The sequence below is a fragment of the Bombina bombina genome, chromosome 3, assembly GCF_027579735.1.
Source record: "Bombina bombina isolate aBomBom1 chromosome 3, aBomBom1.pri, whole genome shotgun sequence".
In the NCBI taxonomy this organism is placed as follows: domain Eukaryota; kingdom Metazoa; phylum Chordata; class Amphibia; order Anura; family Bombinatoridae; genus Bombina; species Bombina bombina.
The window spans coordinates 527293952-527309487 of record NC_069501.1 but is presented as its reverse complement, the minus strand read 5'-3'; the positions used below and the strand labels follow the sequence as shown (position 1 = coordinate 527309487).

General features: G+C 36.4%; 1 protein-coding gene across 1 annotated transcript; it reads left to right on the top strand.

Annotated features, from left to right (window-relative positions):
• Window positions 1–251: 251 nt before the first annotated feature.
• On the top strand, window positions 252–13585 carry SLC30A2 (solute carrier family 30 member 2). The gene is made up of 8 exons (XM_053704758.1): window positions 252–540; window positions 2677–2891; window positions 7893–8039; window positions 8591–8744; window positions 12068–12239; window positions 12398–12503; window positions 12841–12975; window positions 13081–13585. Exons 1-8 carry the CDS (start codon window positions 494–496, stop codon window positions 13224–13226), a joined length of 1122 nt encoding a protein of 373 aa, XP_053560733.1. The 5' UTR covers window positions 252–493; the 3' UTR covers window positions 13227–13585.
• Window positions 13586–15536: the final 1951 nt, after the last annotated feature.

The following is a 15536-nucleotide window of genomic DNA, read 5'->3' as shown; positions in this document are numbered from 1 at the left end:
AAACTTTATTAGTAATACAAATGAAACAACAACAACTTGTATTACCAGTGTGAGGTCAGCTTAGTGATGCTGTTAAAAAATATTTAAAAAAATCGCTTTTGGGATATGTACGTTGCTGCTTCTGGATACAAACAGGCAAGTTAGCGTGGATAAATGGATGCTAAGCTACTAATTGTTTATTTCGGTTAATTGCGTATCTAGTCTTTTTTGAGAGTTATACAAGGGGGAGGCGCTGTTTAGAATTGTACAAAGTTTTGCAGTCCACTCTTTGCACTCGGCGCTAAATTTCACACGGAGCAGAGGGGATAAAAGAGTGGAACAAAACCAGCCGGTGGGTTTGTAGAGAGGGAGCTGTGTGCACAGAGCAATATATTACTGGGGGGGGGAAAGTGCCAGGTTGTGTGAGGTCACTGCAGAGAAGCTGTAGATCAGGGTCTCCTTCCTTGGTCTGTTCAATCAGAGCATATATTGGAAGTCTAGAAAAGGTTCATATATGGACGGAGAGGGTGAAAAACGACAACTTCTTCGGGAAGAGAAACGGTACGTAGTTCTTGTTTTTTGCAGCTTCTTTTGATATAAATTCATTACTATAAATATGCCACAGCCTGTGCTGTTTGCAGGGATATACCCTTGTTTACACTACACAACACGTTACTCTTCTATAGTTATCACCCCTGGTATATATAGAACACTTTCTTATATACTTTTACAGTTATTGCATTTATACATATTCTAGTAAATATAAACTGATTTTACCATTAGACATATAGTTTAGCACTAGAACTGATTCACTTTTGATAAGTATATGCAACTCCTTCCCCATTGTAATCATTGTCCATGTCTTTCTATATATAATCTGTCTGGGACATGCATATGTTAATGATGCACTTGCTAACCTCCTACCTCTTATCTATGCACACGTCACTCTCCTGGAGAATATAGCTATAATGCAGGTTTAATCATCAACCTTGTATACAGCAGGTTTAACTGATCTATGGTCAATTAAAATGATCTTTTATTCAAAATCTGTCTGATCTGAGACTACTTATAACACCAACATTTACTTCATGATTTAGACAGAACATACAATTTTACACAACTTACTAATTTACTTCTATTATTTAATTTGCCTCTTTCTCTTGTTATCCTTTGCTAAAATGTTTATCTAGGTAAGCTTCTAGCTGCTGATTGGTGGCTGCATATATAAATACAGATTGTCATTGGCTCACCCATGTGTAGAGTTAAAAAACAGTAGTGCATTGTTGCTCCTTCAACAAGTGATGCCAAGAGAATTAAAAACACATTTGATAATGGAAGTAAACTGGAAAGATATTTAAAATTGTATGTTCTACCTAAATACTGAAATAATTTTTTTTGGGTTTCATGTCCCTTTAACACTATGAAAAGGGCCATTATAATTATTACTGTATTAAAGGGATACAAAACCCAACTTTTTAATTTCATGATTCAGATAGAGCATGCAATTTTAAGCAACTTTCTAATATACTCCTATTTTTTCTTTGTCCTCATGCTATCTTTATTTAAAAAGCAGTTGTGTAAAGCTTAGGAGCCGGCTCATTTTAGGTTCAGCACCCTGGATAGTGCTTGCTTATTGGTGGCTACATTTAGCCACCTATAAGCAAGCGTAACCAGGTTCTGAAACAAAAATTGGCTGGCTCATAAGCTTTACATAATTGCTTTTTAAATAAAGATAGCAAGAGCACAAAGAAATTGATAATAGGAATAAATTAGAAAGTTGCTTAAAACTGCATGCTCTATCTGAATCATGAAAGAAAAAATTGGTGTTAGTATCCCTTTAACTCTAGCAACCCTGAAATGCTACTTCTTTAATTCCTACAAAGTGGTTAAACATAAAGCTATGGAACTGCAGAGAACTGCTGGTCCTGAGCGGACACAGTTGCTGTCCCAGCTCTGCAACTACAGCAGCTGATTGGATTCCACTACAGACCAGCAGTGTGCTTAGGGTTTCCACCTCGGCCATGTTTTCCTGGACACTTATGAGTTACACATGCTGCAGGGTGTGCAGAGGGAACATGAACTGCACCCCTGGACAGCACACAATTAGTGATCATGGACAGCCCTATTCCTTTTCCTCTCTGCATACCCTGCAGCATGTGTAACTCTTTAGTGTCCAGGAAAACAGGGCCGAGGTGGCAACCCTAAGTGCGCTGCAGTTCCAGAGCAGTACTTTAAGTTTGTGTTTAAGCATTGCTATATTTTAATTTTAATTTCCCTTGTTTTGTCCCTTTTAACAATAAATATATTGTTAGCATAAAATCAAAACCTACATTGACCTACTGATACAGGAAAGAGCGAAGTCCCTTTTCCTGTAGGAACTTGCATCTAGAAACCACCTGGTAATATCTTTATGGGAGGTGGGGGCTCTGCTGAAATAGGAAATGTGTATTTCCAATTTTTTTTTGTGTAGTTTTAATTATCTAGGTTTAAAAATAATAAGCATGTAATTGTATACACAACCACTACTTTGAATAAATCTGAGTAAATGTCCCTCTACTGTGATTATCAAAGGTTGTACATGTAATTGCATGCTATAGGTCACATTTTTATTGACCCCCTATAGTTGTGTGGTTCAAGTTATTTTGATATTAATTGAGCCTGTTCCCTGTTCCTTTTTTTTTTCTCTTGTTTTTGCAGCTCTTACGCTGGAATCCATAATACAGAATTTCATGGACCTGTGTTCACGTATGTGACAGATCCAAACAGCATAGAGCTTGGGCAAAATGAAAACAAGCACTGCCATTCTGTGGGGTCAGTGGAGGACTGGCGGAACAAAGACAAGCAAAATGCACGCAGAAAACTGTACGTGGCGTCTGTGGTCTGTCTTCTGTTCATGATTGGAGAGATAATAGGTAAATAATTTATTCAGGTTAACCTGCTCTACTGTGAGGCTTCCTTACCTGAACTTTTCAGTCATTTAAAGTGAAGGTTAATTTTGACGAATTAGTGCCCGGTTTTTAATAGTCCTATTAAAAACAAGGGCTCTTAAATTCATCAAAATTGACATTTCATGCGTTTTTCTTCAAAAACGTACCTATTAATCCGGAAAGCTGCTCCATCGATTCCGCTGGCTGTCGGAAGCCTCTGCTTACATCAGAAAAGACAAATCCCGCTTCCTCCAATCACGGCGTTACCCTGGGGGAATCATGGCCTGAGGGAACACAGTGATTGGATGAAGCCGGACCTGCGAAGAGGGCTTGCGACGGGTGGAGGAAGCGCTGCAGCGGTTCTCATGATTAAAAGGTACGTTTTTGAAGAAAAACACTTGAAATGTCAATTTTTATGAATTAAAGTGCCCTTGTTTTTAATAGGATTATTAAAAACCGGGCACTAATTCGTCAAAATTGACCTTCACTTTAAAGGAATTCATAGGAATGCATGCTTAAAGGGACATAAAACCCAACATTTTTTTTTTCTTTCTTCCATAATTCAGACAGATTATTTTAAACCACTTTCCAATTTACATCTTTCAAATGTTATCATTCTTTTGTTTTTCTGTAGTAAAGGAGCAGTAATGCACTACTGGGAGCTAGCTGATCACATCTGGCGAGGCAATGATAATCGTAAACTGCAGGGAGTTGTGCACAAGTATACACTTGCATTCATTTTAGAAATAAAATGCTTTGCGTACAAGTTTTGAGATTCTCTTAAATAGCTAATTTGGAAGAATGCTAAACTGTTAAAAAGGAAATGGCCAAATAATAATTTGAGTTCCACAAAGAGCTCTTGATAATGTTATAAACCATTTCTCTGTCTGCCAGCATTTTGAGAAGTGTTATCAGTTTTGCAGCGCTGCTTTTTTACACTTGCACAGTGCAAAAAAGAGCTTAAAGGGACATGAAACCCAAAAAATTTATTTCATGATTCAGATAGAGGATACAATTTTAAACAACTTTCCAATTTACTTCTTTTATTTAATTTGCTTCCTTCTCTTGTTGTTCTTTGCTGAAAGGTTTATCTACGAAAGTTCAGGAGCAACAAAGAACCTAGGTTCTAGCTGCTTATTGGTGCCTGCATATATATATATATATGTACTGATTGTCCTTGGTAGTGCATTGCTGCTCCTTCAACAAATGATACTAAGAGAATTAAACAAATTAGATAATAGAAGTAAATTAGAAAGTTGTTTCAAATTGTATTCTATATCTGAATCATGAAATTTTTTGGGGGGTTTCATGTCCCTTTAATTTAGAAACACCCCAGTTTCAGGTGTTTGAGTTGCTCGTCTAATTTTCAAATTACTTTGGTGGTGTCTGACCCTCTTGGTTTACTTAATTCCACCTTGTGCAGCTTCAAGAAACAGCTTAAGGGGACATAAAACCACAGTTTTCTTCCACGATTCAGATAGAGAATACAATTTTAAACAACTTTCCAATTTACTTCTATTATCAAATTTGCTTAATGTTCTTGTTATCCTTTGTTGAAAAGCAACAATGTAAGCTCAGGAGTGTGCACGTGTCCGCAGCACTATATGGCAGCAGTTTTGCAACAATGTTATACATTAGCAAGAGCACTAGAGGGCAGCACTATTTCCTGTCATGTAGTGCTTCAAGAATGTGCACGCTACCTAGCTAGATATCTCTTTAACAAAGAATAACAAGAGAACAAAGCAAATGTAATATAAGTAAATTGGAAACTTATTTAAAAAGTTATTCTCTATCTCAATAATGAGAATTTTTGGGTTTCATGTCCCTTTAAGAACAATGGTTAAGTTGTTTGCATATTTTATCATTTCATACTTCAGAGCATTTTGAAACGCCTTTAAAGGGATAGTAAATGCAAAATTAAACTTGCATGATTCAGATAGAAAGTTGTTTTAGGACACTTTTTTTAAAATTCACTTCTATTTCCAAATTTACTAGTTCTCTTGGTATCCTTTGTTGAACAGGAATATGTAACTATCCTAAACTTTTTACTGGGAGCGAGCTGGTGATTGGTGGCTACACACATTTGTCTCTTATCATTGACTGACCAGTAGGACATTGCGGCTCCTTCAACAAAGGATACCAAGAGAGTGACGCAAATTTGGGAAGTTTATAATAGCATACTTTGTATGCTATCTGTATCATGAAAGAAAGAGTTTCAAGTCACTTTAAATAAACTTGTTACTTTTACTTTGTTCTTTTTGCATCATTTGTTGGAAGGCACATGACCATAACCTTGGCAGCAGCAATGCACTACTGGAAACTTGCTGGTGATTGGTGACTAAAATCTATGTTCTTGTTAGTTCATCAGATGTGTTCAGCTGGGTCTCAGTAGTGCATTAATGCTATAGATAATACATTCCAAGTCATGTGATCAGGGGGCTGTCAAAAGATGCTTAGAAACAAGGTAATCACAGAGGTAAAAAGTGTATTAAGGGGGGGCGTCTCCGAACAGCGTACTCGTCAGGACGCATTCTCTGTGAGCTCTGCATAGGATCCTCTCTAATCCGCCGATTTATAGAGCTATAAAGGCAAAATAATTTACACTAATCCTTCAAATAATAGCTACATAACAGTCTGTGGCTATTTTTCAGCTTATGAGTGCTGTTTTAATTGACTCCAGGGCTTCAGATCGGCAGTTTAAGGCCTAATGTGGCGGCCTATACCTAGGTAATGACCCACCCCCCGGACTCACTGGGTTACAAGTGCTGGCAGAAGACACCTGCCTTACTGAAAATATATCCAACACTGAATAAACAACATATATTACCTAAACTAGTAGCCTAACAAAAATTTGCTCCCCAATCCACCCATCGGGAAAATGATCTAACAGTTCTTGAACCTGCTACTCAAACTCTATCAAAGATCCCTTCCTGGAGACCTCACAGAGCGCATGGTAGTGGAAGCGCCTGAACAGAAAGTTTTGCAAGTCGCAACTTACAATGGCAGCAATAGAGAAGAAGCTCCTTCCTTCACAAATCCTCCTGACTAAAACAGGTAGAGAACGAACTAAAGCTCCTCAAGAGGCCCTGCGTTATTCCAGCACACCGCTGCTTCCGCAGTCGCATAACCATCAAGAACCTCCAGTTATGAAAATAACTACGCCACCCGACCCAGCGCTGCAGGGATCGCCAGAGCCACTATCGGAAGCAAAAGGAAACTTCCCCAAAACTATGCTGCAGGCCCTCAAGGGTACAAAACAACCTTACTTGATGGGACACTTCAGATTGCATCTTGCAGTGGACAATCAAAACTCATATTTTTACATATGATCCATTGGGTAAGCATACCCTTCACAAGTGACTCTTTAACCACTTTAAAGGGGGGCATACATGGTATTTACCAGGTATAACTGCCCAAGCGATCACATATCTTGAAAAGGGTTAAAGTTCACTCTCAATCTGCACTATTGACACTGCCCGTATTGATAACCCCAGTGAGAGATTACTAAAGATACATGTTCTCAGTGTCAGTTATATATGGAAAGTAATGTATATTTTTCTATATGAGAAGAACCTGATTTACCTGTTTATGTTGTGTGAGTTACTGCATTAGAGGTTCTCCATTTGCATTAGATTATTCTTTTACATATGCACCAAATCCTGGGGATGAGCGTGCAAGAACACTCTAGAAACACTGTTTATCACACCACAGGGCTCTGTCTCACAACAACGGGACATTTAATGTTATCAGGAGTAATTAATGTTTTTGGTGTTTTTTTTTTTTTTTCTTTGTTTGATATTTAAATGGTATTCTCTCAATGGAACACTGAACCCAAATGTTTTCTTCCGTGTTTCAGATGGAGCATGCAATTTTAAGCAACTTTCTAATTTACTCCTATTATCAAATTTTCTTCATTCTCTTGGTATCTTTATTTGAAATGCAAGAATGTAAGTTTAGATGCCGGTCATTTTTGGTAAACAACCCGGGTTGTTCTTGCTGATTGGTGGATAAATTCACTCACCAATAAACAAGTGCTGTCCAGGTTCTGAACCAAAAATAGATTAGATGCCTTCTTTTTCAAATAAAGATAGCAAGAGAAAAATTGATAATAGGAGTAAATTAGATAGTTGCTTAAAAATTGCATGCTCTATCTGAATCACTAAAGAAAACATTTGGGTTCACTGTCCCTTTAAGTGCATATATGTTAGAAAAGATTATTGATCTGCCGTAGCTGTAGTCACTATTTTGAAGCTTTAGACCTGGCAATACTTTAAATCACCATTCACATTAGAATGATCGATTGTACAATAAGCACGGTCACTACCACACTTATAACATCGTCAAATGCAGGTCTGAGGAATCAAATCTTGTTACTATATCTACTTTGCACAATTTAGTCAGCCTTTAACAGGAATATGTCATTATATTTGAACGGCATAGAAAACAATTTCCTTCCGTTTTTGTTTTGTTTTAGTTCTATATAATAACTTATATATGTGTATGTGGCGAAAGGTTAGCGAAGCAGCGGTCTGCTTGTTAAATACAGACTGCAGGTTCTCTTGTGAGAACCTGCAGTCGTAGGGGGTCGAAAGGCAGGCGAAGCCTTTGATAAATTGACCCCAAAGCATTCTCTATATAACTGCCTATCTTGTGTACTGGGATGAAAAAATGATATAAAACAATAAAAATTAATCTTGACTGTAGTCTGCTACTTAGGGAATAAAGTAGATTTTTTTTTTTTTTTTTAACTCTAATGCATGTGTAATGCTTTTATTTATGGAGCACTAAAAGGATGTGGAAGTCAGTTTAGAAGTAAATTTAAATGTATCTTAAAATGACATGACCTCTCTAAACCATGTATGTTTATTTTATTTTTTTTGTCCCTATAACTATTTGTTCCAACAATTTCCCCTTGACTAGAAAGCTATGCCCTTTACCAACTACCCCTTCTGTAAATGTGTTGTGTTTTTTTTAACATTTTCTTAGGAGGCTACCTGGCTCACAGTTTGGCTATCATGACCGATGCTGCTCACCTCCTAACAGACTTTGCCAGCATGATGATTAGCTTATTTGCACTCTGGGTGGCTTCACGTCCAGCAACAAAAACAATGAACTATGGCTGGCACCGAGCAGGTTAGAGGCTTTGTTACGTAAGATGTGTGTTTGGGTGCTGCAAAACTACAACTGTTAAAGGGACATTATACACTAGATTTTTCTTTGCATAAATGTTTTGTAGATACATTTATAAAGCCTATACAGCTTTTTTTTTTTAAGTATAGTTTTGCTTATTTTTAAATAACATTGCACTGATTTTCAGACTCTTATCCAAGCCCCAAAGTTTATCAAGTATACTGATGTCTACTTACTCCAGCTTGCTGCTGTTTGTGTAAAGTCTTTTCAAATGCAAAGGGGGGGGGGGGGTCTGCTCTTTTTGCTATACAACCACTTTGAATGGGTGTTCCAGCTAACTTTTTCAACAGAGCTAAACTGGGAGCTTCTAAGTAAGTTTTTAAAAAGTTTTATACTGGATTTTTAGATCAGTATCTGTGCATATTATTCGTTATAGTAGTAGTGTCTATTACATGCCGTTAAATAGAACATTGGTGTATACTGTCCCTTTTAACAATATTTCCTGTTTGGTTATTTGTTAGCATCCTGGTCAATTTTTGTTTTATTTTTTTCAGAAATTTTGGGAGCCCTTCTATCTGTATTATCCATCTGGGTAGTGACCGGGGTCTTGGTATACTTGGCTGTGGAACGTTTGATTTCTGGAGATTATGAGATTGAGCAGAATGCCATGCTAATTACCTCAGCTTGTGCTGTGGCTGTTAATATTATGTAAGTACAGCCTTACAGGCCACAAAAAAATGGGGGGTGTCCTTTAGTCTTATCTTTGCATTTTGAGACAGAATAAAAAAATTCAAAAAGATTTAGTGTGTGTATCTCTACAAGATAGCAGTTTTATGGTCTCTGCATCCCCCCCCCCCATTTGACCGCCCCTTTAAATAACTATAGTTAAAGGGACACTGTTCCCAATGACGTTGTGTGAGCATTTTATTACTGCACTAATGCTTGCAATGCACTTCTGCTCCAGATGTTAACATGGCTGCTAATTGGCTCTTTGTTTAGCTACAGACTAATTGTGCATTGTTGCTTCTGAGCTTTACTTAAAGGGACAGTCAGCAGCAGAACTTTTTTTTTTTTTTGGTTTAAAGATAGATAATCCCTTTATTACCCATTCCCCAGTTTTGCATAACCAACCGTTATTAATATACTTTTTACCTCTGTAATTACCTTGTATCTAAGACTCTGCAAACTGCCCCCTTTATTTCAGTTCTTTTAAAAGACTAGCATTTTTAGCCAATCGGTGCTGACTCCTAGGTAAACTCCAAGTGCGTGAGCTCAATGTTATCTATGACACATGAACTAACTCCCTCTAGTGGTGAAAAACTGTCAAAATGCATTCAGTTTAGAGGTGGCCTTCAAGGTCTAATAAATTGGCATATGAGCCTACCTAGGTTTAGCTTTTAACTAAGAATACCAAGAGAACAAAGCAAAATTGGTGATAAAAGTAAATTGGAAAGTTGTTTAAAATTACACGCCCTATCTGAATCATTTAAGTTTATTTTGGATTTGACTGTCCCATTAAATGTGTTATATGTAAGTAATAGCTCAATAAGAAGATTTTCTAACCTAGTTTTAGGTCCCTTTTTTAAATGTACTGGAAATTGTTTCTTTAGGTTTATTTTTGTAATTGAAATAACCTTTTTCTCATTGAAACCACCATGTGTGAAGAGAATTTCACTAGCTAAGTATTGGCTTTTGTGTACAGAGATACGATACGGGGGTCTGAGGATATTTGGAAACACACTTTATAGTATAGTATCTCTTTAAAATGAATTAGCTTGACGAGCATGACTTCCTAATTCTCAAATCTAAAGCTTATATTAAAACTCAAGACAAAGCTCTTGAGACTGGTATCAAAATATTTTTGGTTGTTAGTTGAAAAAAAAACGTTAAAGCTTTTATAATTCTAGATTTTATATTTTTTTGCTTAATATTTTCTTAGCTTTAGCTGATTTAAAAAAAAAAAAACTCCCAGAAATCTCAGTAACATTGAATATCCTGTAATTCTTTTTTTTTTTTTTTTGCAATGAAATAAATATCTCACCCTATTGAGCTACTTTACTTGGCATTTCAGACACATTTGCTAATCTTTTCAGCAGTTTAACACTATTGGGAAAGAAAAAAATGTAAAGGGATAAAAGAGCAAAATAGAAAATGCTTTATTATGGAAGATGCTAGCAATCGTATGATAATAAAATACTGTGTTTAAAGGGACATAAAACCCCCCAATTCTTTTCTTTTATAATTTAGACAGAGCATAAAAATGTAAAAAAAAAAAAATTAGTTTGCTTTTATGAGCTAATTTGCTTTGTTCTCTTGGTAACATTTGTTCAAGCATATCTAGGTAGGCTCAAGAAGCAGCAATGCACTACGGGGAGCTAACTGCTGATTGGAGGCCGCACACATTCTTCTTCTAATTGGCTCAACTGATGTACTCAGGCAGCTCCCAGTTGTGCACTGTGGCTCCTTCAACAAAGGATTCCAAGAAGAATTAAGCAAATCTGAAAATAGAGCATGCAATTTTAAACAGCTTTCCTATTCTATCTGAATCATGAAAGAAAATGTTTGGGTTTCAAGTCCCTTTGTCTCCTGAAAAAGGGGTTAAAATTGACTCCAGAACAACAATTCAATGTTGGGAAATGGCTTAAAGGGATATTAAACACATTTTTCTTTTGTGATTCACACAGATGATACAATTTAAAAAAAAAGTTTGTTGAAGAGATACCTAGGTAGGCGTCTGGAGCACTATATGGCAGGAAATAGTGTTGCCATCTAGTGCTATTCAAATGGGAAAACATTCTTGCAAAATTGCTACCATATAGTGCTCCAGACATGTTGCTTTTCAACTAAAGATACCAAGAGAATTAAAAAGTAAATTAGAGCATGCGGTTTTAATTTTTTTTATCTGAATCATGAAATAAAATGTTTGGGTTTCATATCGCTTGTAACACAGCTTATTAACCAGTGACGGGTGTGTAGCCACCTATTGCCTACCTAGGTAATCCTTTAAAAAAAAAGATACTATGAGAACAAAGTAGATGTCATAATATAAGTCAGACCATAAGTACAATATCAATTTAAGATTTCAAAGTGTATTGTGTTTAGAATTCATGTTCTGAATAAACTTTGTCACAATTTAAATGTAAACCACTTTTACAGGCAACATTTTTTTAATGCATTTAAATGCTGCCCTGCAAAATAGATTTTTTTTTTTTTGTTTGTTAAATGGAAATGATACCCAAATGTTGAAGCACTTGATGCAGCTGTAAAAAGCAGACTAGAAAATATCACCTGAACATCTCTCTGTAAAAAAAAAAAAAAGATATTTACCTCAACATTTCCCAAGTATTCACACCCCACTGTAAACAGACTTTAAGTAGCCAATCAGGATACTAGTCCCAGGACTTGCAAGGGAGTGTGCATCTGGCATGTGCAGGCAACACTGTTATACTAATAAACTTTTTACCTCTGATTACATTGTATCCATGCCTCTACATACTGCCCCCCTTGTTTTTAGTTCTTTTGACAGACTTGCATTTTAGTGCTGACTCCTAAATAATTCCATGGGAGTGAGCACAATTATCTGACACGTGAACTAGCAGTGTCTAACTGTCAAAATGCACTGAGATAAGAGGCGTATGAGCCTACCTAGGTTTAACTTTCAACAAAGAATATCAAGAGAGCAAAGCAAATTTGGTGATAAAAGTAAATTGGAAAGTTGTTTAAAATCTCATGCTCTATCTGAATAATGAAAGATTAATTTTGACTAGACTGTCCCTTTAAGTATTTTCGCTTGTTTGGCAGCTTTTAGTAGCTCAGTTGTAACAGTCACAACTGCACATAAGTAGGGAATATATTTAAATGTGTTTTGTTAGGGTTAGGGTTGAGAAACCCTGAATAATTGTAGGCCCTGAGTTCTCCTGGACATCACGGAAACGTACAGTCTAGAGATTTAGTTTAGTATCTGAACACTATACATCAGTTTGTAGGTTTGTAATGTTGCATTCATTCTGTGTATCATTTGGATCTTGCAGAATGGGGGTGACACTGCACCAAACGGAACATGGACACAGTCATGGTATTGAAAACGTTCACAGTCATGAAGACCAACGTAATCCAAATGTCAGAGCTGCCTTCATACATGTCGTCGGGGATTTGCTCCAGAGTCTTGGAGTGCTGATTGCGGCATTTATCATTTATTTTAAGGTAAGGGGTCTGTTTTCAATCTACATATATTGTGCATGGCTAAGAACAGAGAATAGTTTTCTTTCCCTTATATCTTCATAGATATAATTTTTTTCCAAGATTTCTGTATATTCTTTGTTCTCATGACCTCTTCCCTCTCACTTTTTTCTTTTCTTCAGCCAGAGTATAAAATGATTGATCCGATCTGCACATTCCTATTTTCTGTGTTGGTTTTGGTGACAACACTAACCATTCTCAGGGATGTCTTGCTTGTACTCATGGAGGGTAAGTCTAACGAGATTCTAAACTATACTTTAAATAAAAAAAAAATAAACTCTAATATGGGACACTACTGGCTTAAGTGTAAGAACTATTATGTCGGAGTAGTTCTGGAGCAAATGTTAAGTGGTGAGTACGACATACACAATATCAGCTACAGGGAAACTGATTATTTAAGATGAGCACCAAAGAGGAGGTGATTGTGCTATTGTTTTCAGGGGTAGTGATTTACAGTGTTTTAAAGTATCCGTGTGATGGTGAATGAAATAAAACCTAGATTGGACAACTGATGGATTATGTTGAGTCCTATCTGAAGCTTTTTTTTTCCTTTTTTTTTTTTCAGGGACCCCAAAAGGAGTGGACTTTAACCTGGTGAAAGACACTCTGCTTTCCATACATGGAGTAAAGGCTCTTCATAGCCTCCATATCTGGGCTTTGACTGTCTCTCAGCCTGTGCTGTCTGTTCACATAGCAATCAGTAAGTGACCTTTTTATTATGTTATAGTTGTATGGCCAAGGCTGGGCCAGTCTATTGTGCTAATTTTTCCTCCGTCTCACTTAAACTTGTGTCTCTCTCCTATAGATGAGGGTTCAGATGCACAGCTTGTGTTGAAGGAAGCCAGCTCTAGGTTACAAAATAAGTTCCATTTCCATACAACCACCATCCAGATTGAAAATTATTCAGATGATATGAAGGACTGTGAGAAGTGCCAGGACCCTAATGACTAAACTGTTGTGCCATATACTGCTGGAACCACAAGAGACTTGGTTGGACAGTGTCACTTTCTGAACCTGGAAGTGATATTGCACCACTGTTCTTTGAGCCTTCTAACTACCTCAGCTCTGACACCTCTTGCTAGAGAGGACTTTGCCTGCTGGAGAACAAAAGCTGCCTGCTTGAGATTCCATATTTTGTCAAGTTATCAACTTTACTACGTTTTCCTTACATTTAGATGGGGAGGAGTGACTGCTGGCAGTGGGTGGTTTATTGTTTGACCCCTCCCCCCCCCCCCACCCCCATTATAGACTTCTTGTCATTAAAGTCTTCCTCATAATTACAGTAAAAATAAAATATTTCATTTAAGTTATTTTTGGTTACAAACACCCCTGTATTTCAACCATTTTCTTGTATTTCAGGGAGTTATTTAAAGGGACATAACTTTTTTTTTTTTTTTAAATCATGTGAAAGCTAAGCACCTATATAAGTTATTTTGGGATAAGTGAATGTTCTTTGAACTGTTATTAAAACAGAAAATGCATCTTTGTGCACAACTCTAGGGACTAATGATAGCTCTGACACTAATAAGGACAATTTCCACAGGTCTGCCTGAATCAGCACACACACCTTTAGACCATGGTGCTGCATAATGAAAAAAATAAAATCACAAAATGATTAACACTCACTAGATTTACAAACAACAACAATTATATTGTGACATTTTGAGTTAAAACCACCCTTAAAGGGACATTCCACTTTTAGATGGTTTTATAAATTGTGTATATATAGAAAAAAAATGATACATGTTCATTATTTATTTTGTCTCCTTTTCCTGTAATTTCATTCTGACAATTGTGTGCTTTTCAGTTCCTGTTAGAAATGGAAGTGCAGAACACTATATCCCACGCAGTCATTGGCTGCACACTTTAGTGACCTATTTATACCTCTCTAAATGGCTTCAGCAGAGAGAAACCTTACAACATGGCCGAAGCCATTCCTTTATAGACAATAAAACTAAACAGTGTTTTAACATTGACAAATAATTAAACTTAAAAAAAAATCATGTTATTCTCAGACTGATCTTTTTACACTTAACTCTATATACTATTTTATTGTTTAAAGTCCCTTTAACTCAGCCAGCAAGTGGCTATCTATTTTTTTTAAATAGATACACAATGTTTTAAAGAGCCAGTCTAGACCCAATACATAATTTTCATTACTTATTGTTACATACCAGAGAAGCCTCCTGCAACTGGTCCCACATCTATAACCTATTAAGAAGTGCATGAAACATTTAAATATTCATAGTTTGTGAGGAGCCTAAAATGGCCACCATTCTCCGCCTACCTATTGTGTATATATTTTGGTATGTTAAGTATCTCCACTCACAATCAACTTTTAAGATTTTCTACTCGCACATGCTGATTTGTGCAATTTGAAATCACTAATGGAAAAATCTTTAATGTGCACTGCTAAACTCATACGAGAAAAGAGCTAACTGGACCAGAAAAAAAAACAAATCCAAGCAGAAGCCATAGAAGACAAAATTAAAACTTAGCTTTTATTCCAGCTTGTAGTAAAAACAGTCAGTCATTTTGTAAGTACACAGCAAGTCTGATGGTCTATGCGTTTCGGGCCATTTCCACAGTTGCTAAACTATTATTTAAAAGTTTCATGTACTTCTTACAAGCTTATAGATGTGGAACCCGTTGCAAGATGCTTGTCTGGTATGTAACAATTAGTAATAAAGAATAAGTATTGGGTCTAGACTGTCCCTTTTTAAACGAGAAATAAGTGTAATCTTAGATTTTGTATGTATGAAAGGAAAAATAAGACAGAACCAAAGTGAAATACACAGTAGCTTTCCCTTAATATATCCTATGTCATTTCCTAGGTAGAAAATGTTCTAAATACGCACAATTTATTAATCATGTATTTACGCAGAGAATCAAATGGAGAATATTCTTCTGCAATATTACTTTAAAAATCATGGGGCATGTATGGGAAATTTACAAATACATGAACACCTCTATGTCCAAAAAAAAAATAAAAATGTATTCTCAACGGTAGGGACTAAAACAAATACCCTATCTCCTAGAAGAAGAATTTTGACCTATACATTTCTATTATATCTGTATATCTTAGCTTAATGCATATATTCCCTAGCTGTGGGCATGATGTCTGCCATTCTATCTTGTAATTGGCCTATGTGCTCAATTACACTATGATAGGAATTTAATTTTTGTTCGAGTCACTATATTTAGTAATCCTCTAGGATGTCGCCCATATAAGAGCTCAAAGGAAAGAGATCAGTAGAGGCC